This window comes from Pan paniscus, chromosome 4 (genome assembly GCF_029289425.2).
Source record: "Pan paniscus chromosome 4, NHGRI_mPanPan1-v2.0_pri, whole genome shotgun sequence".
Classification (NCBI taxonomy): Eukaryota; Metazoa; Chordata; class Mammalia; order Primates; family Hominidae; genus Pan; species Pan paniscus.
Window position 1 is genome coordinate 130,265,487 of NC_073253.2, and position 22,790 is coordinate 130,288,276.

Below are 22,790 nucleotides of genomic sequence, written 5' to 3' on the forward strand. Positions count from 1 at the left end.
GAGAGCCCTGATCTCTCACCTCTGGCTAACCTTGAGGCTCTGTGCAAGCAGGAAATGAAGGCTGAGGCAGAGTGGTAAGTTGCTAGAGCATTGAACATGTGGAAATGCTGTAGGAAAGCTTATAAAAAAAGACAAACAAACAAACAAACAAAAAACCCAGGCAACATAGTGAGACCCTGTCTCTGTGGGGAAAAACAAACAAACAAACAAACAAACAAAAAAACAGGCATGGTGCCATGTGTCTATAGTCCCAGCTGCTCAGAAGGCTGAGGTAAGAGGATTGCTTGAGCTCAGGAGGTCAAGGCTGTAGTGAGCCATGATTGCACCACTGCACTCCCAGCTGGATGACAGAGTGAGACGTTGTCTCTTAAAAAAGACAACAAATAAATGCTGGTGAGGATGTGTGGAGAAAGGGGAACTCATACATTGTTGGCAGGAATGTAAATTAGTACAGCTGTTACGGACAACATTATGGAGGTTCCTCAGAAAATTAGAACTACCATATGATTCAACAATCCCACTACTAAGTATATAGCCAAAGAAAATGAAATCTGTATATTGAAGAGATATCTGCAATCCCATGTTTATTGTAACACTGTTCTAAATAGCCAAGATATGGAATCAACCTAAGTGTTCATCAGTGGATGAATGGATTTTAAAATGTGCTATATATACACAATAGAATACTATTCATATGTAACAAAGAACAAAATCCTGTCATTTGCAGCAATGTGGATGAACTTAGAAGACATTATGTTAAGTGAAATAAGCCAAGCACAGAAGAACAAATACTACATGATCTCACTCATGTGGAATCTAAAAAAGTTGACTCATAGAGGTAGTATATTAGTTAGTTTTTGCATTGCTATAAAGAAATACCTGAGGCTGGGTAATTTATAAATAAAAGAGGTTTTATTTTGGCTCATGGTTCTGCAGGCTGTACAGGAAGCATAGTACCAGCATCTGCTTCTGGTGATGCTGGCACCAGATGCTTGGGAGGATTGCTTGAGCCTGAGTGATGGTCTGTGATCACACCTCTGCACTCCAGCCTGGGTGACAGAGCAAGACCCCATACCAAAACAACAAAAACAAAACCCCACCCCACCCCACCCCCAAAAAAACCCAAGGTCTGTTCTATTGCCTCTGCAACCAAGGAGCAGGGTTTCACATTGGGAATGTAAGCTGGTGCAAGGGGTGGGCTCCCGGGGCCTTGGGGAGCTCCACCCCAGTGGCTTTGCACAGTGCACTCCCTGTGTCTGCTCTCATGGGTTGGAGTTGAGTACTTGCAGCTTTTCTAGGCTTAGGATGTAAGCTGCTCATGGCTCTATCATTCTTGGGTCTGGAGAGCAGTGGGTCCCTTCCCAGAGCTCCACTAGGCAGTGCCCTAGTGGAGACTGTGTGGGGGCTCTAGCCCCAAATTTCCTCTTTGCACTGCTTTAGTAAAGGTTCTCTGTGAGGACTCTGGCCCTATAGCAGGCTTCTGCCTGGACACCTGGGCTTTCTTGTACATCTTCTGAAATCTAGGGGAAAGCTGCTAAACCTCCGTCACTCTTGCATTCCCTAAACCCACAGACTTAACACCATGTGGAAGCCACCAAGGCTTGCAGCAGCTTGTGCTCTCCAAAGTCATGGCCCCAGCAATATGGGTTCCAGAGCAGACCTTATTTGAGCTAAGACTGGAGCTGGAGAAGCCAGGATGTGGGGAGCAGTGTCCCAAGGCTGCTCAGGGCAGCAGGGCCCTGGGCCTGGCCCCAGAAATCATTCAGTCCTCTTAGGCCCCTGGGCCTGTTATGAGAGGGGCTGCCTTGATCTCTGAAATGCCTTCAGGGCCTTTTCCCCATTGTCTTGGTTATTAGCACTTAGCTCCCTTTCAGTCATGCTAATCTCTCTAGCAAGTCATTGCTTCATAGCCTGCTTGAAGTTCTCTCCTGATAGGGCTTTCTCTGTCTCTGGCAAATGGCGAGTCTGCAAATTGTCCAGACTTTTATACTGTGCTTCCCTTTTAAATATAAGTTCCAACTTTAACCTCTCCTTTCCTCCCATATCTGATCATAGGCTGTTAGAAGCAGCCAGGACACATCTTGAACATTTTGCTGCTTAGAAATTTCTTCCGCTAGATTCCCTAAGTCATCACTCTTATGTTCAGCTTTCCACAAAGCCCTAGGATATGGAAACAATGCAACCAAGTTCTTTGCTAAGGGATAACAAGGGTGACCTTTATTGTAGTTCTCAATAGACTCCACATTTCCATCTGAGACCTCATCAGCCTGGGCTTCACTGTCCATATCTTTATCAGCATTTTGGTCACAACCATTTAACCAGTCTCTAAGAGGTTCCAAACTTTTCCTTGTCTTCCTGACTTCTGAGACTTCCAAGCTCTTCCATTCTCCCTGTTACTTAGTTCCAAAGCTGCTTCCACATTTTCAGGTACCTTTATATCGTACCACACTTCTGGTACCATTTTCCCATATTAGTTTTTGTGTTGCTGTAAAGAAATACCTGAGGCTGAGTAATTTATAAAGAAAAGAGGTTATGTTTTGGCTCATGGTTCTGCAGACCATAAAAGAAGTATGGTGCCAGCATCTGCTTTTGGTGAGGGTCCCAGGAAGCTTACATGGTAGAGGGCAAAGGGGAGCCAGCATGTCACATGGTGAGAGAGAGAGCAAGAGAGAGAGGGGGGAACTGCCACACACTATTAAACAACCAGATCTCATGTAAACTCAGAGTGAGAACTCACTTATCACCAATGGAATGGTGCTAAACCATTCATAAGGGATCTGCTCCCACGATCCAGTCAACTCCTGCTGGGCCCCATCTCCAACATTGGGAACCACATTTCAACATGAGATTGGGAGGAGACGAACATCCAAACCGTATTATATCAATAGTGGTTGCTAAAGGCTGGGAAGAGCAGGGGGGGAAGGAGAGGAGCAGAGGTTGGTTAATGAGGTACAAAGTTACAGTTAGATAGGAGGAATTAATTTTGGTGTTCTGTGCAATAGGGTGATGATATTTAGCAATATGCGTTGTATACTTCAAAATAGCTAGAAGAGAGGACTTTGAATGTTCTTATCACAAAGAAATGGCATGTTTGAGGTGATGAATATGCTGATTACCCTGATTTGACATTACACATTGTATATATGTCTTGAAACATCATACTGTACCCCATAAATACATACAATTATTATGTCAATTAAAAACAAAATAAACGTTAAAAAAACACAATCTATAAAAAAACTGATTGCAAACATTATACTTAATGATGAGAAACTTGATGCCTTCCTATGAAGATCAGGAACAAGAAAAGGATGCCTACTTTCACCACTCCTATTTAACATCATACTGGAAGTCATGGCTAATGCAATAAAACAAGAAAAAGAAATAAACATGTAAGGACTGGAAAGGAAGAAATAAAACTGTCTTTGTTCACATATATCTTTTAAAAGTTAGGAAAGTTTTGTTATATTTTCTTTTTTTTTTTTTGAGACAGAGTCTTGCTCTGTTGCCCAGGTTGGAGTGCAGTGGGGCCATCTTGGCTCACTGCAAGCTCCGCCTACCAGGTTCACGCCATCCTCCTGCCTCAGCCTCCTGAGTAGCTGGGACTACAGGTGCATGGTGCCATGCCCGGCTAATTTATTTTTGTATTTTAGTAGAGATGGGGTTTCACCGTGTTAGCCAGGATGGTCTCGATCTCCTGACCTTGTGATCTGCCCGCCTCGGCCTCCCAAAGTGCTGGGATTACAGGCATGAGCCACCGTGCCCAGCCAGTTTTGTTATATTTTCACTGCCTTGTCCACTCCCCTCCCCAGCATGGTGATGATCCTGAAGACAGCAGCTCACATTCCTAATGTAGAACCCTGGTCCTTGGTTCCAGAGCAGACTTTATTTGTTTGTTTGTTGAGATGGGGTCTTGCTCTGTTACCCAGGCTGGAGTGCAGAGGCGTGATCACAGATCGTTGCATCCTCAGCTGCTTGGGCTCAAGCAATCCTCCCACCTCAGCCTCCTGAGTAGCTGGGACCATAGGCATGCACCATCATGCCCAGCTAATTTTTGTATGTTTTGTAGAGATGGGGTCTCGCTATGCTGCCCAGGCTGGTCTCAGACTCCTGGGCTCAAGTGATCCACTCACCTTGGATCTCCCAACAGTCATGAGCCACCGTGCACTAACCCAGACCTTGTTCTTAAAGAATTGTATTGGTCCATTTTGACCTGAGAGCCAGGTGAAGGACTGATGGAAGTTGACTGCTTTTGTTTCACCTAGCTTGGAATTTTCTCAAAGCAGAAAGGTGGCTATAGAGAGGGAATTTCTTACAAACATTAAAAGGCATGTGAACAGTCTATTGCTGCCTGGGGCAAAAAAAGTTAAAGCAAACAACGGACATACTGAAGTGTAGGAAGAAAGGCCTAGAAGGGAGATTCTTTGGATAAGTAGGACATTGAGAAGCTCCGGTGTATATGGAGAAATTTAGAAAGCATTCATGCCCAAGGCAGGACGAATGTTTCAAAAAGACCTAAGGTCTCAAGATTTCACCTTTAGCTGATCTTTAGGCTCAGTAAAAACTGGAAGTTAGGGGTAATGTAGAGTTGTAAATGGCTTTGCTAAGCACTGAAAGAGTACCCCAACACAGAGCCAATCTAAAAAATCTAGGAGAACTTTTCTTCCTCCCTCCCTCCCTCCCACCCTCATTTCCCACCCTTCCCTCCCTCCTTTCCTACCCTTCCCTCCTTTTCTTCTTTCTTTTTGAGACAAAGTCTTACTCTGTTGTCTGGGCTAGAGTGAAGTGACATGATCATAGCTCACTGCAGCATTAAACTCCTGGACTCAAGGGATCCTCCTGTCTCAGCCTGCTGAGTAGCTAGGACTACAGACATATATCACCATGCCCAGCTAATTTTTTAATTTTTTGTAGAGATGGGGTCTCACTATGTTGCCTAGGCTGGCCTTGAACTCCTGGCCTCAAGAGATCCTCCTGCCTGGGCCTCCCGAAGCACTGGGGTTACAGGCATGAGCCACCATGCCTAGCCTATCTTCTTCCTTTCCTTTTTCTTTCCTCTCCTTTATTCTCCTTTCTCTTTTTTTCTTTCCCTCCTCCCTCCCTCCCTCCTCTCTTCCTTCCTTCCCTCCCTCCTTCCCTCCTTCCCTCCTTCCTTTCCTCCTTTCTTTTTTTCTTTCTTTCTTTTTTTTTTTTTTTGAGATGGAGTCTTGCTCTGTCACCAGGCTGGAGTGCTGTGGTGTGATCTTGGCTCACTGCAACCTCCAGCTCCCTGGTTCAAGTGATTCTCCTGCCTCAGCCTCCCGAGTAGCTGGGATTACAGGCATGCACCACCACACCCAGCTAATTTTTGTATTTTTAGTAGACATGGGGTTTCACCATGTTGGCCAGGATGGTCTCAATCTCCTGACCTCATGATCCTCCCTCCTCAGCCTCCCAAAGTGCTGAGATTACAGGTGTGAGCCACCACGCCTGGCCCCTTTCCTCCTTTCTTCATCAGACAGTCTCACTCTGTTGCCTGGGCTTGGGTGCAGTGACATGATTATAGCTCAATCAGCCTTAAACCCTTGGACTCAAAAGATCCCCACGTATCAGCCTCCTGAGTAGCTAGGACTACATGCATACACCACCATGTCCAGGTAATTAAAAAATGTTTTTTTGTAGATACGGTATCTCACTATGTTGCTCTCAAACTCCTGGCCTCAAGAGATTCTCCTGCCTTGGCCTCCCAAAGCACTGCGATTCAGGCATGAGTTACAATGCCTGGCCTTTCTCTCTCTCTCTTGCTCTCTTTTTCTTATTTCTTTTTATTTTTCCTTTTTCTTTCTTCCTCTTTCCTCCCTTCCTTCTTTTGTTTCTTCTTTCCCTCTTCTTCCCTTCATTTTTCCCCCAAACCCTCTCTCTCTCTCCCTTTTTTCCTTCTTTCTTTTTGCTTGAGACATTTAAGAAAATCTCTGTTGGCCGGGCACAGTGGCTCATGTCTGTAGTCACAGCACTTTGGGAGGCCCAGGCAGGCAGATCACTTGAGGTCACGAGTTCGAGACCAGCCTGGCCAACATGGTGAAACCCTGTCTCTAATAAAAATACAAAAAAATTAGCCAGGCATGGTGCCTGTAATCCCAGCTACTCGGGAGGCTGAGGTAGGAGAATTGCTTGAAGCTGGGAGGCAGAGGTTGCAGTGAGTTGAGATTGTGCCACTGCACTCTAGCCTGGGTGACAGAGTGAGACTCTGTCTCAAAAAATAAATAGAAAGGAAATCCCTGTCAAAACACTAGTTGACCAGAAAGTGAAGAAATAGAGACTTCAGAGATCACACACAACAAAGAATATAGTTCTTTGCAAAAATAGTTTAGAAAAGTCACTAAACAAGTAAATACAACTCACATAAAGCAACAAAAACAAACCATGAGGAGGGGGAAGAATTTGATTTCCAAACTTACCACGTTGCAATATTTAAAACATTTGGTTTTCAACAAAATATTATAAAGCAATCAAAGAAACAAAAATGTATGACTTATACAATGAACAGAAACTCTTCCTGAGGAAACCCAGTCATTGAAATTACTAGACAAAGGCTTTAAAAACAAATGCTCAAAGAGGCCAGGTGCAGTGGCTTCTGCCTGTAATCCCGGCAATTTGAGAGGCTGAGGTGGGTGGATCACTTGAGGTCAGGAGTTGAAGACCAGCCTGGCCAATGTGGTGAAATGTTGCCTCTACTGAAAATACAAAAATTAGCCAGGCTTGGTGGCAGGGCCTGTAATCCCAGCTATTTGGGAGACTGAGGCAGGAGAATTGCCTGAACCCGGGAGACGGAGGATCTAGGGGGATTCAGTAACAGATTTGAGTAAATAGAAGAAAGAATTGGTGAACTTGAAGACAGGTCAGTTGAACTTGTTCACTTTGAGAAGCAGAAAGAAAAAATGATGATAAATGAACAGAGCCTATGAGAACTGTGGGACACCATAAAACATACTAATATACACATAATAGGGGTTCCAGAAGGAGAGGAGAAAATGAGGCAGAAATAATATTTAAAGAAATAATGGCCCCAAATACCCAAATTTGATGAGAGACATGAATATATACATCCAAAAATTCCAATGAATTCCAAGAAGGAGAAACATAAAAAGAGCCACACTAAGACACGTAATCAAACTGTCAAAAGCCAGAAATAAAGTGAGAATCTTGAAAACAGCAAGGGATAAGCAAGTTGTTACATACAAGAAACCTCAATAAGATTAACAGCCGATTTATCCTCAGAAACTATGGAGGCCAAAACACAGTGAAAAGCCATGTTTAAAATATAAAAGAAAAAATACTGTCAATGAGAAATACTGTATTCAGCAAAATTATCCTTCAAAAATGAAGGGGAAATAAAGACTTCCAGATAAACAAAAATGAGAGGGTTTGTTGCTAGTAAACCTGCCCTCAAAAAAATGATAAAAGTTGTTTTGTAGGTGGAAATGAACAAGACAGTAACTTGAACTCATACAAAGAAATAAAGAACTTGGGTAAGGCAACTGCATCAGTAAATACAAAAGCTAGTGTTATTGTATATTTTGGTTTGTAACTCTTTTTAAAAATATATGGTTTAAAATACCAATGTTATAGTTAATGGGCACACATGTTTGAAGGAGTAGTTTATAATCACAAAAACATGAAGGGAGAGAGATGAAGCTGTATAGAGCAGAATTGTTATATACTATTGAAGCTAAGGTTGTGTTAATTAAAAATAGATTGTTATAAATTTAAGAGGTTAATTATAATCCAAAGGGTAAACACTAAGGGAACAACCAAAAAAACTGTACAGAAAAGGAAATGAGAAAGGAATCAAAATGGCACAGTACAAAAAAATCAGGTATATATGCAAAAAGGCAGTAATGGAGGAATTGAGGAACAAAAATATATGACATATAGAAAACAAATAGCAAAACAGCAGAAGTGTGTCCTTTATCTGTAATTACTTTAAATATAAATGGATTAAACTCTCCAATTAAAAGGCAGAGATGAACAGATTTTTTAAATCCCATTCATATGTTGTCTACAGGAGACTCACTTTGGATTCAAAGGTACAAGTAGTCATGACCAGCCTGGCCAACATGGTGAAACCCCATCTCTACTAAAAATACAAAAATTAGCCAGGTGTGGTGGTGCATGCCTGTAGTCCCAGCTACCCAGGAGGCTAAGGCATGAGAATTGCTAGAACTCGGTGGCGGAGCTTGCAGTGAGCTGAAATTGCACCACTACACTGCAATCTGGGTGACAGAGTGAGACTCTGTCTCAAACAAATGAAGAAACAAACCAAAGATACAAATAGGTTGAAAGTGAAAGGATGGAAAAAGATATCCCAAACAAATAGAAACCAAAAGATAGCTGGGGTGGCTATACTAATATCAGACAAAATAGATAGTAAGGCAGAAACTAAGAGAAAAGGAAGGACATTATATTGACAAAGGGATCAATTCATCAGGAAGATAAAACAATTTTTCTCTAGTACACAAGGATCATTCTCCAGGATAGATTATATATTAGACCATACAACAAATCTCAATAAATTAAAATATTGAAATCAAAGCAATCCTAAGCAAAAAGAAAAAGTCTGGAAGCATCACATTATCCAACTTCAAATTATACCACAAGGTTATAGTAACCGTAACAGCATGGTACTGGTATAAAAGTAGATGCATAGATGCAGTGGAAAAGAATAGAGAACCCAGAAATAAGGCCAAATACTTACCAACCAACCCATATTCAAAGCATACAAAAACATAAATTGGGGAAAGGACACCCTATTCAATAAATGGTGTGGGGAGAACTGGTTAGCCACATGTAGAAGAATGAAACTGGATCCCTGTCTCTCACCATATACAAAAATTAACTCGATGGAATAAAGACTTACATCTAACACCTGAAACCACAAAAATTCTAGAAGGCAACCTGGGAAAAACTCTTCTGGACATTGGCCTAGGCAAACAGTTTATGATTGAGACCCCAAAAGCAAATGCAACAAAATTGTATAAATGGGACCCGATTCAACTAAAAAGCTTTTGCAAAGGAAATAATCAGAGTAAGTAGACAACATACACAATGGGAGAAAATATTTGCAAATTATGCATCTGACAAAGGAATAATATCCAAAATCTACAAGGAACTCAAAGAAATTAGAAAAATCCCATTAAAAAATGGGCAAAGGCTATAAATAGACTTTTATCAAAAGAAGATACACAAATGGCCAAGAAACATTTGAAAAAATGCTCCATATGACACTAATCAGCATGGAAATGTAAATTAAAACCACAATGACATACCACCTTACCCCAGCCAGAATAGCCATTATTAAGAAGTCAAAAAGCAACATAGATGTTGGTGTGGTTGTGGTGAAAAGGAAATGCTTATACATTGCTGGTAGGAAGCTAAATTAGGACAACCTCTATGGAAAACAGTATGGAGATTTCTCCAAGAACTAAAGGTGTATCTACCATTCAATCCAGCAATCCCACTACTGACTATCTCCCAAAGGAAAAAAAAAATCACTATATCAGACATCTGCATGCATTTTTTTTTTTTTTTGAGATGGAATCTGGCTCTGTTGCCCAGACTGGAGTGCAGTGAGAGGCACGATCTCAGCTCCCTGAAACCTCTGCTCTCAGGTTCGAGTGATTCTCCTGCCTCAGCTTCCCGAGTAGCTGTGATTACAGGCATACGCCACCACGCCTGGCTAATTTTTGTATTTTTAGTGGAGATGGGGTTTTGCCATGTTGGCCAGGCTGGTCTTGAACTCCTGGCCTTGAGTGATCTGCCCACCTCAGCCTCCCAAAGTGCTGGGATTACAGTCATGAGTCACTGTGCTAGGTCTGCATGCATATGTTTATTGCAGTGCAATTCACAGTTGTAAAGAATTGGTTTCAACCTAAGTGCCCATCAACCAATGAGTGGATAAAGAAAATGTGATATATATACACGATGAAATACTACTCAGCCATTAAAAAAGAACAAAAGAATGTCTTTTGCAGCAACTTGGATGGAATTGGAGGGTATTATTCTAAGTGCAGTAACTCAGGATTCAAAAACCAAATACTGCATATTCTCACTTATAAGTGGGAGCTAAACTATGGGTATGCAAAGGCAAACAGAGTGGTATAATGGACATTGTGGGGAGACAGTGAACTCAGAAGGGGGAGGTTGGGAGGAGGGTGAGGGACAAAAAACTACCTATTGGGTTCAATGCACACCTACATGGGTGATGGGTGCATCCAAGTAGTGTACATTGCACCTAATAGGTAGTCTAAAGTCCCAGACTTCCCTGCTACACAATTCACCCATGTAACCAAAAACCATGTGTACCCCTAAAAGTATTGAAATAGGCTAGGGGCAGTGGCTCACATCTGCAATCCCAGCACTTTGGAAGGCCAAGATGGGAGGATCACTTAAGTCCAGGAATTTGAGATTAGCCTGGACAACATAATGGGACCCCCATCTATTAAAAAAAAAAAAGAGTGGTGATGTATGCCTGTAGTCCTAGCTGCTTGGGAGGCTGATGTGGGAGGATCACTTGAGCCCAGGAAGTCAAGAGTGCAGTGAGCCATGACTGTATCACTGTACTCCAGACTACGTGATAGAGCAAGATCTTGTCTCAAACAAGCTGACAAAATCCCCCCAAACAAAAAACAATTGAAATTTAAAAAAAATTTAAAAAGAAACACACACACACACACACAAGAAACACACACACACAGCCATATATATATACATATATAATGAATTCTACCAGTCACTTAAATATATATATACATAAAATTAGACAAAGTATCTTCACTGACAGCAATGAAACGGAACTACAGAGGAAAACTACATTTTTCAAATATGTGTAAATTAAACAGCATACTCTTTTTTTTTTTTTTCTGAGATGGAGTTTGGCTCTTGTTGCCCAGGCTGGAGTGCAATGGCGCAATCTCAGCTCACTGCAACCTCCGACTCCTGGGTTCAAGTGATCCTCCTGCCTCAGCTTTCTGAGTAGCTGGGATTATAGGCATGTGCCACCACACCCAGCTAATTTTGTATTTTTAGTAGAGACAGGGTTTCTCCATGTTGGTCAGGCTGGTCTCGAACTCCTGACCTCAGGTGATCCACTCACCTCGGCCTCCCAAAGTGCTGGAATTACAGGCGTGAGTCACTGCGCCTGGCCTTAAACAGCATACCCTTTTTTTTTTGAGATGAAGTCTTGCTCTGTCTCCCATGCTGGAGTGCAATGGCACAACCTCAGCTCACTGCAACCTCTGCCTCCCGGGTTCAAGCAATTCTCCTGCCCCAGCCTCCTGAGTAGCTAGGATTACAGGTGCATGCCACCGCGCCCAGCTAATTTTTGTATTCTTTAGTGGAGACGGGGTTTTGCCATGTTGGCCAGGCTGGTCTCGAACTCCTGACCTCAGGTGATCCACCCGCCTCAGCCTCCCAAAGTGCTGGGATTATAGGCGTGAGCCACCATGCCCAGCCAATAGCATACTCTTAACTAATGGGTCAGAGAAGAAATCACAAGCGAAATTAGAAAATATAAGATGAAAATAAAAAACATAACAAAACTCATAGGATGCAGTGAAAGCAGTGCTCAGAGGGAAATTTATACCTATAAATGCTTGACATTAGAAAAGAAGAAAGGTCTCAAATCAGTAACCTAACTTTATGCCTTAAGGAACGAGAAAAAGAAGAGCAGATAAAGCTAGCAGAAGGAAGGAAATAACAAAATACTAGAACGAGATAAACAAAATAGAGGGTAGAGAAACAATAGAGAAAATGAACAAAATCAAAAGTTGGTTCTTTAAAAAGATCAACAAATTGACAAGCCTTTAGCTAGATTGACTAAGAAAATAAGACTCAAATTACTAATGTCAGAAATGAAATTTGGGACATTTCTACTGATCTTATAGAAGCAAAAAGGGTTATAGGAGAATACTATAAGCAATTATATGCCAACAAGTTAAATAATCTAGATGAAATGGACAGCACACAATTGACTTAAGAAGAAATAGAAAACTGACCCATCAGAACAGATAACAAAAGATTGAATCAGTAATCAAAAACCTCCCAACAAAGAAAATCTCAGGACCAGGTAGTTTCACATGTGAATTCTACCAGTCATTTAAGGAAAGATTAACACCAATTCTTCCCAAACTCTACCAAGAAATAGAAGAGGGAAGACTTCTGAGCTCATCCATGAGACCAGCACAAAACATCATAAGTAAAGAAAACTATAGACAGATATTCTTTAAGAATATAGATACAAAAATTGTCATTGAGAGAGTAACAAACTGGAGCCAGAAGCATACTTAGCAGGATTATATACCACGATCAAGTGGGATTTATCTCAAGAAAGCAAGGGTGATTCAAAATACAAAAATCAATCAATGTAATACACCAGTAGAGTGAAGGAAAAAAATTCACCTTAGTTGATGTAGAAAAAGCATTTGATGAAATCCAGCATTCTTTCATTATATAAAAAAAATTAAACTACAAATAGAAAGGAAATTCCTTAACTTGATAAAGGGCATTTATGAAAAAACCCACAGTTAACTTCAGACTTAATTGAGAAAGACGAAAAGTCTTCCCCCTAAAATTAGGAACAAGACTAATATGACTGCTTTCACCACTATTTAACATTGTACTGAAAGTTCTAGCCAGAGTCATCAGGTGAGAAAAAGAAATAAAAGGCATCTAAATTGAAAAGAAAGATGTAAAGCTATGGACATGCCTCAGATATTGTGGATTAAGTTCCAGACCACCAGAATAAAGTGAGTCACATGAATTTTTTTGTTTCCTGGTACATATAAAAGTTAAGTTTACATTATACTGTAGTCTGTTAAGTGTGCAATAGCATTAGATCTTAAAAAAGTATATACTTTAATTTAAAAATACTTTATTGCTAAAAAATGCCAACAATCATCTGAGCCTTCAGCAAGACATAATCTTTTTGCTGGTGGAGGGTCTTGCCTTGATGTTGATGGCTGCTAACTGATCAGGGTGATGGTTGCTGAAGGCTGGAGTGTCTGTGGCAATTTCTTAAAATAAGACAACAAGGAAGTTTGCCACATCAATTGACTCTTCCTTTCATGAAAGATTTTTCTATAGCAAGTAATGCTGTTTGTTAACATATTACCCACAGTAGAACTTCTTTCAAAGTTGAAGCCAATCCTCTCAAACTCTGCCACTGCTTTTATCAACGAAGTTTACGGAATATTCTAAATCCTTTCTTGTCATTTCAACAACTTTCACAGCATCTTCGCCAGCCGTAGATTCCATCTCAAGAATCCAGATTCTTTGCTCACCCATGAAAAGCAACTCCTCATCTCTTCAAGTTTTATCATGAGATTGCAGCAGTTTAGTCACATCTTCAAGCTCCACTTCTAATTCTAGTTCACTTGCTATTTCCACAACATCTGCAATTACTTCCTCCAGTGAAGTCTTGAACCCCTCAAAGTCATCCACGAGGGTTGGAATCAACCTCTTCCAAATTCCTGTTCATGTTGATATTTTGATCTCTTCCTGTGAGTCCTGAATGTTCTTAATGGCATCTAGGATGGTGAATTCTTTCCAGAAGGTTTTCAATTTACTTTACCCAAACCCATCCAAAGAATCACTATGTCAGCTATAGCCTTATGAAATATATTTCTTTTTTTTTTTTTTTTTTTTTTGAGACGGAGTCTCGCTCTGTCGCCCAGGCTGGAGTGCAGTGGCGCGATCTTGGCTCACTGCAAGCTCCGCCTCCCGGGTTCACGCCATTCTCGTGCCTCAGCCTCCCGAGTAGCTGGGACTACAGGCGCCCGCTACCACGCCTGGCTAATTTTTTTGTATTTTTTTTATTAGAGACGGGGTTTCACTGTGTTAGCCAGGATGGTCTCGATCTCCTGACCTCGTGATCCGCCCGCCTCGGCCTCCCAAAGTGCTGGGATTACAGGCGTGAGCCACCACGCCCGGCCTGAAATGTATTTCTTAAATAATAAGAGTTAAAAGTTGAAATGACTCCTTGATCAGAATGGATGTTTTATTAGCAGGCCTGAAAACAACTTCTTCATCTTTTTATACATCTCTACCAGAACTCTTAGGTGACCAGGTGCATTGTCAATGGGCAGTAACATTTTGAAAGGAATCTTTTTTTCTGAGCAATAGGTCTCAACAGTGAGCTTAAAATATTCCATAAACCATGCTGTAAACCGATATGCTGTCATCCGGGCTTTGTTATTCCATTTCTAGAGCACAGGCAGAGTAGATTTAGCATCATTCTTAAGGGCTCTAGGATTTTTGGAATGGTCAATGAGCACTGGCTTCAACTTAAAGTCACCAGCTGCATTACCCCCTAACAAGACAGTCAGCCTGTCCTTTGAAGTTTTGAAGCCAGGCCTTACTTTTCCCCTGTAGCTATGAAAGTCCTAGATGGCTTCTTCTTCAGATATAAGTCTTTTTTATCTACTTTGCACATTGAAAATCTGTGGTTGAGTGTAGCCACTTTCATCAATTCTCTTAGCTAGATCTTCTGGATAAGGCGTTGCAGCTTCTCTATCAGCACTTGTACTTTTATGTTGTGGAGATAAGTTATTTTCTCAAACCTCAAGAACCAACCTCTGCTAGCTTTCAGCTTTTCTTCGGCAGCCTCCTTCTCTCTCTCAGACTTCAAACAATTGAAGAGAGTTAGGGCCTTGCTCTGGATTAGGCCTTGGTTTTAAGGAATGTTGTGGCTGGTTTGATCTGTACAGACCGCCAAAACTTTCTCCATATGAGCAATAGGGCTGTTTTGCTTTCTTATCATGTATGTGTTTACTGGAATAACTTTTAATTTTCTTCAAGAACTTTTCCTTTCTATTCCCAACTTGGCTAACTTTTTGGTGCAAGAGGTCTAGGTTTTCAACATGCTTTCCTCACTAAGATTAATTATTTCTAGCTTTTGATTTGAAGTGAGAGACTTGCAACCCTTCATTTCACTTGAACACTTACAGATCATTGTAGGGTTATTAACTGACCTAACTTCAATATTGTTACATCTCAAGGAATAAGGAGGCCCCAGGAGAGAGAGAGAGATGGAGGAATGGCTGGTCAGTGGAGCAGTCCGAACATGCACATTCATTGAGTTTGCTGTCTTATATGGATCCAGTTTATGCCATCCCAAGCAATTAAAATAGCGTGAACCCTGAAAATCTGAGACAGGTCTCAGCAAATTTAGAAAGTTTATTTTGCCAGGGTTGAGGATGCATGACTGTGACACAGCCTCAGGAGGTCCTGACGACTTGTGCCCAAGGTGGTCAGAACACAGTTTGGTTTTATACGTTTCAGGGAGACGTGACACATCATTCAACATACGTAAGATGAACATTGGCTCGGTCTGGAAAGGCGGGACAGCTCAAGCAGGGAGGACTTTCAGGTCCTAGGTAGATAAGAGACAAATGGTTGCATTCTTTTGAGTTTCTAATTAGCCTCTCCAAAGGTGGCAATCAGATGTGCATTTATCTCAGTGAGCAGAGGGGTGACTTTGAATAGAATGAGAGGTAGGTTTGCCCTAAGCAGTTCTCAGCTTGACTTCTCCCTTTAGCTTAGTAATTTCAGTGCCCAAGATATTTTCCTTTCACAATAGTAACATCAAAGATCACTGATCACAGATCATCATAATAGATATAATAATAATGAAAAAGTTGGAAATACTGTGAGAATTACCAAAATATGACACAGAAACATGAAATAAGCACACACCATTGGAAAAATGACACCAATAGACTTGCTTGATGTAGGGTTGCCACGAAAGTTAAATTTGTGAAAAACCTGCAGGATCTGCACAGTGCAATAAAGTGAAGTGCAATAAAACAAGGGATGCCTGTATCTCTATTTGTAGATGACTTGATCTTATATATAGGAAATCCTAAAAGAATCCGTATACTCACATACACACAAGAGGTATTAAACAAATTCAGCAAAGTTGCAAGATACAAGATTAACAACAAAATCAATTATATTTCTCTTTTTCTCTGTACTGTATTAGCTGAAAAAAATCAATTGTATTTCTATGCACTATCAATTAACAATCTGAAAAAGAAATTAAGAAAATTATCTTTACAAGAGCATCCAAAAGAATAAAATACCTAGGAAAAAATTTAAGGTGATGAGAGATGAGTACTGAAAACTATAAAACATTGCTGAAAGAAATTAAAGAAGACTTGAATAAATGAAAAGACATCCTGTGTTCATGGAAGAGAAGATTTAATCTTGTTAAAATGGCAATACTTTTCAAAGCAATCTACAGATACAATGCAATTTCTGTCAAAATTCCAATAGTGTTTTTTATTGCTACAGAAATGGAAAAGGAGATCTTCAAATTCATATGGATATGTAAAAGGCCCCAAATAGCTAAAACAATATTGAAAACGAGGAACAAAGTTGGAGGACTTGCACTTTCTGACTTCAAAACTTACTACAAAGATATAGTAATCAAAACAGCATGGTACTAGCAATAGGATAGACATATAGACCAAGGGAATAGAACTGAGAATCTAGAAATGAATTCAAATATCTATGGTCAATTGATTTTTTGATAACGGGGTCAAGACCATTCAATGGGGAAAGAGTAGTAGTCTTTTCAACAAATAGTATTTGGACAACTTGGTATTCACATGCAAAAGACTGAAGTTTGACACCTACCTCACACCATGCACAAAAACAAACTCAAAATGAATCAACAACCTAAATATAAGAACTAAAACTTTTAGAAGAAAACATAGGGGTAAATCTTCATGACCTTGGATTTGGTAATGGATTCTTACACATGACATTAAAAGTACAGACAACAAAAGAAAAAACAGACAAATTGGGCTTCATTAAATTAAAACATTCATGCATCTAAGGACACTATCAAGAAGGTGAAAAGAGGCTGAGTATGATGGTTTATGCTTGTAGTTTCAGCACTTTGAGAGGCCGAGGTGGGAGGATTGCTTGAGCCCAGTTTGAGTTTGGACCAACCTGATGGAACCTTGTCTACAAAAAATACAAAAATTAGCCAGGTGTGGTGGCATGTGCCTATGGTCCCAGCTACTTGGGAGGCTGAGGTGTGAGGATCGCTTGAGCCTGGGAGGTTGAGGCTGCAGTGAGCCATGGTCGTGCCACTACACTCCAGCCTGGATGACAGAGCAAGACCCTGTTTTGGAAAAAAAAAAAAGTGAAAAGACAATCCATAGAATGAGAGAAAATATTTGCAAATTATATATCTGGTAAAGAATTGATATCTAGAATATATAAAGAACTTCTACAATTCAACAACAGCATCAACAAAACAAGCAACCCAATCTAAAAATGGGCAAAAGACTTACATAGACATTTCTCCAAAGTAGATATTACAAATGGCCAATAAGCACATGAAAAGATGTTTGACATCACTAGTCATTAGGGAAATGCAAATGAAAACCACAATGAGATACAATTTCACACCTATTAGAATAGTTATTATTAAAAAACAACAAAAAATGGGGCCGGGTGCAGTAGCTCACACCTGTAATCCTAGCACTTTGGAAGGCCGAAGTGGGTGGATCAGTTGAGATCAGGAGTTCGAGACCAGCTTGGCCAACATGGTGAAACCTCATTTCTACTGAAAATACAAAAATTAGCCAGGTGTGTTGGTGGGCACCAGTAATCCCAGCTACTTGGGGGGCTGAGGCAGGAGAATCACTTGAACCTGGGAGGCAGAGGTTGCAGTGAGACTCAGATCATGCCACTGCACTCCAGCCTGGGCAACAGAGCAAGACTCCATCTCAAAAAACAAACAACAACAACAAATGGACACTAACAAGTGTCGGTGAAGATGTAGAGAAATTAGAACTGCATTGCTTGTGGGAGTGTAACAATGGTACAACTACTGTGGAAAACAGTTTGGCAGTTCCTAAGAAAGTTAAACATAGTATTCCATGATCTGGCAATTCCACTTCTGGGTATATACCCAAAAGATTGTAAAGTGGGGACTCAAACAGATACTTGTATTGTGCATACATGTTCATAGCCACATTATTCACAATAGGCAAAAGGTGGAAGCAGCCTAAATGCCCATCAACAGATGAATAAACAAAATATGGTAGATGCATACAATGCTATATTATTCATCTTTAAAAAGGAATAGAATTCTATTTTTAAATCAGAAACCAACACATGCTAGAAATAGAATTCTGCATTCTATTCCACGTGCTACAACATGGAATGAACCTTGGAAACATTCCATGAAGTGAAAAAAGCCAGACACAAAGGGACAAATACTGTATGGTTTCACCCATATGAGATACCTAGAATAGGCAAATTCATACCATCAGAGAGTAGACTAGAGATTACCTAGGGTTGCAGGAGAGGGGAATGAGAACTTATTGTTTATTGGGTACAGAGTTTCCATTTGGGATGATGAAATCCTTCTGGAAATAGTAGTGATAGTTGTACAATATTGTGAATGTGCTTAGTGCCACTGAATTGTACACCTTAAAATGGTTAAAAATGATAGTATCAACAAAATAGTTAAAAAGAAAGTATCAATAAAGTCAAAGTAAGATCACAGAAAATAATTATAAAATAAAGAACTTTCTTCATGAGATGATCAAGATAAATAGAAGCCCTAAATTAGGAATTAAAAAGGGAAGTACAGATACAGTAGATATCAGAAGTCTAACAATTTTATGCCAATAAATTTGAAAACCTAGCTGAAATAGATAATTTTCTAAAAAAAATTATAAAAATGATTCTCAATAAGCAAAAACTTGAAATAAACATTATATATCCTTTAATGGCTATAAAGCATTGTCTTAGCTTAAAATTTCTACTACCCAAAACAAACTAACCTGGACTATATGGTTTACCTACATGGAAGGTACAATTATAAACATATAAAACTGTCCAGGCGCAGTGGCTCACACCTGTAATCCCAGCACTTTGGGAGGCCAATGCAGGCAGACCACTTGAGATCAGGAGTTCGAGATCAGCCTGGCCAACATGGTGAAACTCCATCTCTACTAAAAATACAAAAATTAGCCAGGCGTGGTGGCAGGCGCCTGTAATCCCAGCTACCTGGGAAGCTAAGGCAGGAGAGTCGCTTGAACCTGGGAGGCGGAGGTTGCAGTGAGCTGAGATTGTGCCACTGCACTCCAGCCTGGGTAACAGATTGAGACTCTGTCTCAAAAAAAACTATAAAAAAGGTGAAAAGTCAATGTGATAAGTCGGTGTGGGAGAAGATATTTGTAACACATATAACAGGCAAAGCATTAGGATTCAAAATGTATAAAGATGTCTTCCTGATCAATAAGAAAAAGACAAAACAATCCAGCAGAAAATTTGGCAAAAGATTAGAAACAGGCAATTCATAATTTAAACATATAAAAATGCCCAACTTTATTAATAGAGAAATGAAAATTTAAAAATAGGATACTATTTCATATTTGTCACATTGATGAAGTCTGATAGTCAAAGTGTTAGCAAAGATGTAGAACAAGAGGAACATTGCTGATATTAAAGTAGATTGGTTCAATAACTTCAGAAAACAATTTGCCAATATATAGTGAAGTTAAGATGTTCATATCCTACAACGCAGTAATTCCACTCCTAGGTATATATCTGAGAGATACTTTAGACATGTGTACAATAAAACACACAAGAATTGTTGTGAGATATCTTAAAAATGTAAATTAGTTCAGATCACTTCCTTCCTCAAAATCCTCCGAGGCTGAGATTAAAATTCAAAGTCCTCACCAGGCCTACAAGGCATGACAGTTTGCTTGTCTAACCACCTCTGCTGCTCTGCTCTCTCTCTTTCTGTTCTAGCCATGCTGACTTTGCTGTTCCTTGAACAGCCTCTCCCTAGGGCTCTTGGACTCACCATTTCTTCACTTCCTCAAAGTGTTCCCCCAGTTTTTATTTTGTCTCAATTCCTGGCTTCAGCGAGACCTCTGTTGACCACCTTTTCTTTCCCTCCCTCCCTACCTCCCTCCCTTCCTTCCTTTCTTTCTTCCTTCCTCTCTGCCTTTCTTTCTTTCCTTCCTCCTTCCCTCCCTTCCTTCATCCCTCTCTCTCTTTTTCCTTCCTTCCTTCCTTCCTTCCTTCCTTCTTTCCTTCCAATACATATTAGATGTACATATTTTGGGCTACTTGATACATTCATATAATCAAATCAGGATAATTGCCTTAAATATTTATCTTTTTCCTGTGCTAGGAACATTTGAATTATTCTCTTCTAGTTATCTTGAAATGCACAATAGATTGATGTTAACTATAGTCACTTCAATGATCTATTGAACATTAGGTCTTATTTCTTCTCGGTGTGTATTTGTAACCATTAACCAACCTCTCTTCATCCCCTGCCCTTCCTGGCCTCTGGTAACCACTAGTCTACTCTCTATCTTCATGAGATCCACTTTTTTAGCTCCCACATATGAGTGAGAACATGTGATATTTGTCCTTCTGTGTTTGGTTGCTTCCATCTTTTCTAAAATAGCTGCTAGGACTTCCTCTTCTCCTCCAACCTGGCGAGTCCCTTTATCTTCTTTGGCTGGTTTATTTTCCTTCCTGCCTGACATTATATTCTATATACATTTGTTCCAGCATTTATTTCTGTCTCTCCTACTAGACTGTAAGCTTCCCGGGGGCTGGACATTTTCTGCCTTACTCATTGTTGCATTTCCCAGTGCCTAAAATGATGTTTGCTTGTTACAGGGTGGGTGCTCAGTCACAGCTCTTTCAGTGAATGAATGGATTTGCATGATAGTCAAGATAAGTCCATTTTGATGGGAAGGAAACACTTAGATGACGCAAAGAGTACTTCTTGGTAAAAACAAAGCCATTAGAGTTGTAGATGCATGAAAAGAATTTGAAGAAGATTCGTTCATAAAGTGTAAAAGAATATTCTTCAGAAACAGATTGAATATGTATGATTAAGTTAATAGATTAAACATAAGTAGATATCTGAGTATTTCATCTATATTCCTAAAAGTTTGTATATTCATGTTGGTCAGAAAACTCTTGGTACCTTCCCTTGGGAAACCTTATATTCAGGTTGAGTTGCAGTATGCTAGAGCCTATACAGTCATTCTGTCTGCCAGGCAGTCATTCCCAAGTACCCAGGGTCAGACCCAGCCCCAGGTGTAGGGCCACGGGGTAGGGAGGACAGAGAAGGGGAAGGGAATCAGGCACACTGAGCGTCTGCTGTGTGCCAGAAACTCTGCCTGGGTTTCTGTCTCACGTGGGTGACTTAGGAGCACCCCTTCCGGGGCTCACGCAGGGAGCAGGCCAGAGCTCTAGGGCTGTGCAGCTCGATCTGACTTCTCCAACCCTTGCTACCCCTGTAGTTCTCGGAGATCTTCTTTGTGTCCATCTGCACATCTGAGTTGTCCATGAAGGTCTATGTGGACCCCATCAACTACTGGAAGAACGGCTACAACCTGCTGGATGTGATCATTATCATCATTATGTTTTTACCCTATGCCCTCCGCCAGCTTATGGGCAAACAGTTCACTTACCTGTATATCGCTGATGGCATGCAGTCCCTGCGCATCCTCAAGCTTATCGGCTATAGCCAGGGCATCCGGGTGAGTGCACTGGGGGTGTCATGGTGCTGGGAGGGCAGGCCGTAGGCCCATTTGACCCCAAGACACTAAGGAAATAATGACTCTACTACCATCTTCCAGTTGTTGAGTCCAGCGTGTGTGGCAGGTTGATCTTTACCAATATTATCTCATTTAATCTTAAAATAATTCTCAGAATGGTATTATTAGCTCCATTTTACAGATGAAGAAATTGAAGCCCAAGGTCACCCAGCGGTGCAATGTCAGAGCTGAGATTTGAAAGGCGTGCCTGACTCCAGAGGCCACGTCTGAATTTTTCCTCTCTCTCATGCTGCGAAGTGCCTGATTTTCTTATGCTACCCATCCTTTGAACTACATGCCCAGGACGCCTTGGCTTTTTGGTGGCCCAGGCCACTAGCTGCTTTCCCCAAACAGCTGAGTCTGCTCTCTTGCTGGAAATAGTCTCTGTGCTTCGTTAAGGTGGCTCTGGAAGGGCTACTCCTGCTGAGAAGTCTTTCTGGGTTGCTGAAAACCATGACCAACACTCCCTTGACTCAGAGGCTTCAGAAAGAACCTCAGGGCTGCCCCCCTGCCTTGAATCGTGCCCTCAGGCACTTGTCCTGTGCACAGTAGGTTCACCTAGCTCTGCACTCAGTGTCCGTGCTTCTCCAGGTGGGGGCTGGTCTGGGTTCCAGTGTTCAGTCGGGGTGTGTCGTCCTGTCCTGCCAGGGGCTGCCCCTCGCCTGGGCTTGGGTGGCTGGCTGTCTAGGGCCTGGCCCCACACTCTGGGAGCCCCAGGCCTGTGTAGAAAAGAGAAGGGGAACGTTAGAGGTCTCCCCTGCCGCATACACACCTTTGTTTGTTTCTTGCTGTCATGTAAACAAGCACCTGCCTGTGTGTGTCCCCTCTCAAACAACGCAGTCCAGCCCTCCCTCTCCTTCTCTTCATGGCGAACCTTCTGGGGAAAGGTGTCTGTACTTCCAGTCCCACTTCCCTGTCCATCATTTATGCCCTAGCTGTTTTCCCTACACTCCAGAATATCTACCCTCTCTGAAGTTGCCAGCAACCTTCTTGTCTCCAAATCCAGTGGCCAGTTCCCTTGGCATCCTTGTCACTGCTTTCTCTTGGTTTTCCTCCAGCCTGACTTGTCAGGAGCGTTGATCCTTTGCCTGGCTCATACACACTGTTTTCTCGGGATGGTCCCTGAGTTCTCCTCCTCTGCTCCCTCTGCACATTCTC

At 41.2% G+C, this 22,790-nt stretch overlaps 1 protein-coding gene across 1 annotated transcript in view; it reads left to right on the top strand.

Moving 5' to 3' along the window:
- CATSPER3 (cation channel sperm associated 3) overlaps positions 1–22,790 on the top strand; it is a 50,689-nt gene that overhangs the window by 7,382 nt on the left and 20,517 nt on the right. Inside the window, exon 3 of the mRNA XM_003829264.5 lies at positions 21,336–21,575. Coding sequence (XP_003829312.1) covers positions 21,336–21,575 — 240 coding nt within the window. The remainder of the gene's footprint in view (positions 1–21,335; positions 21,576–22,790) is intronic.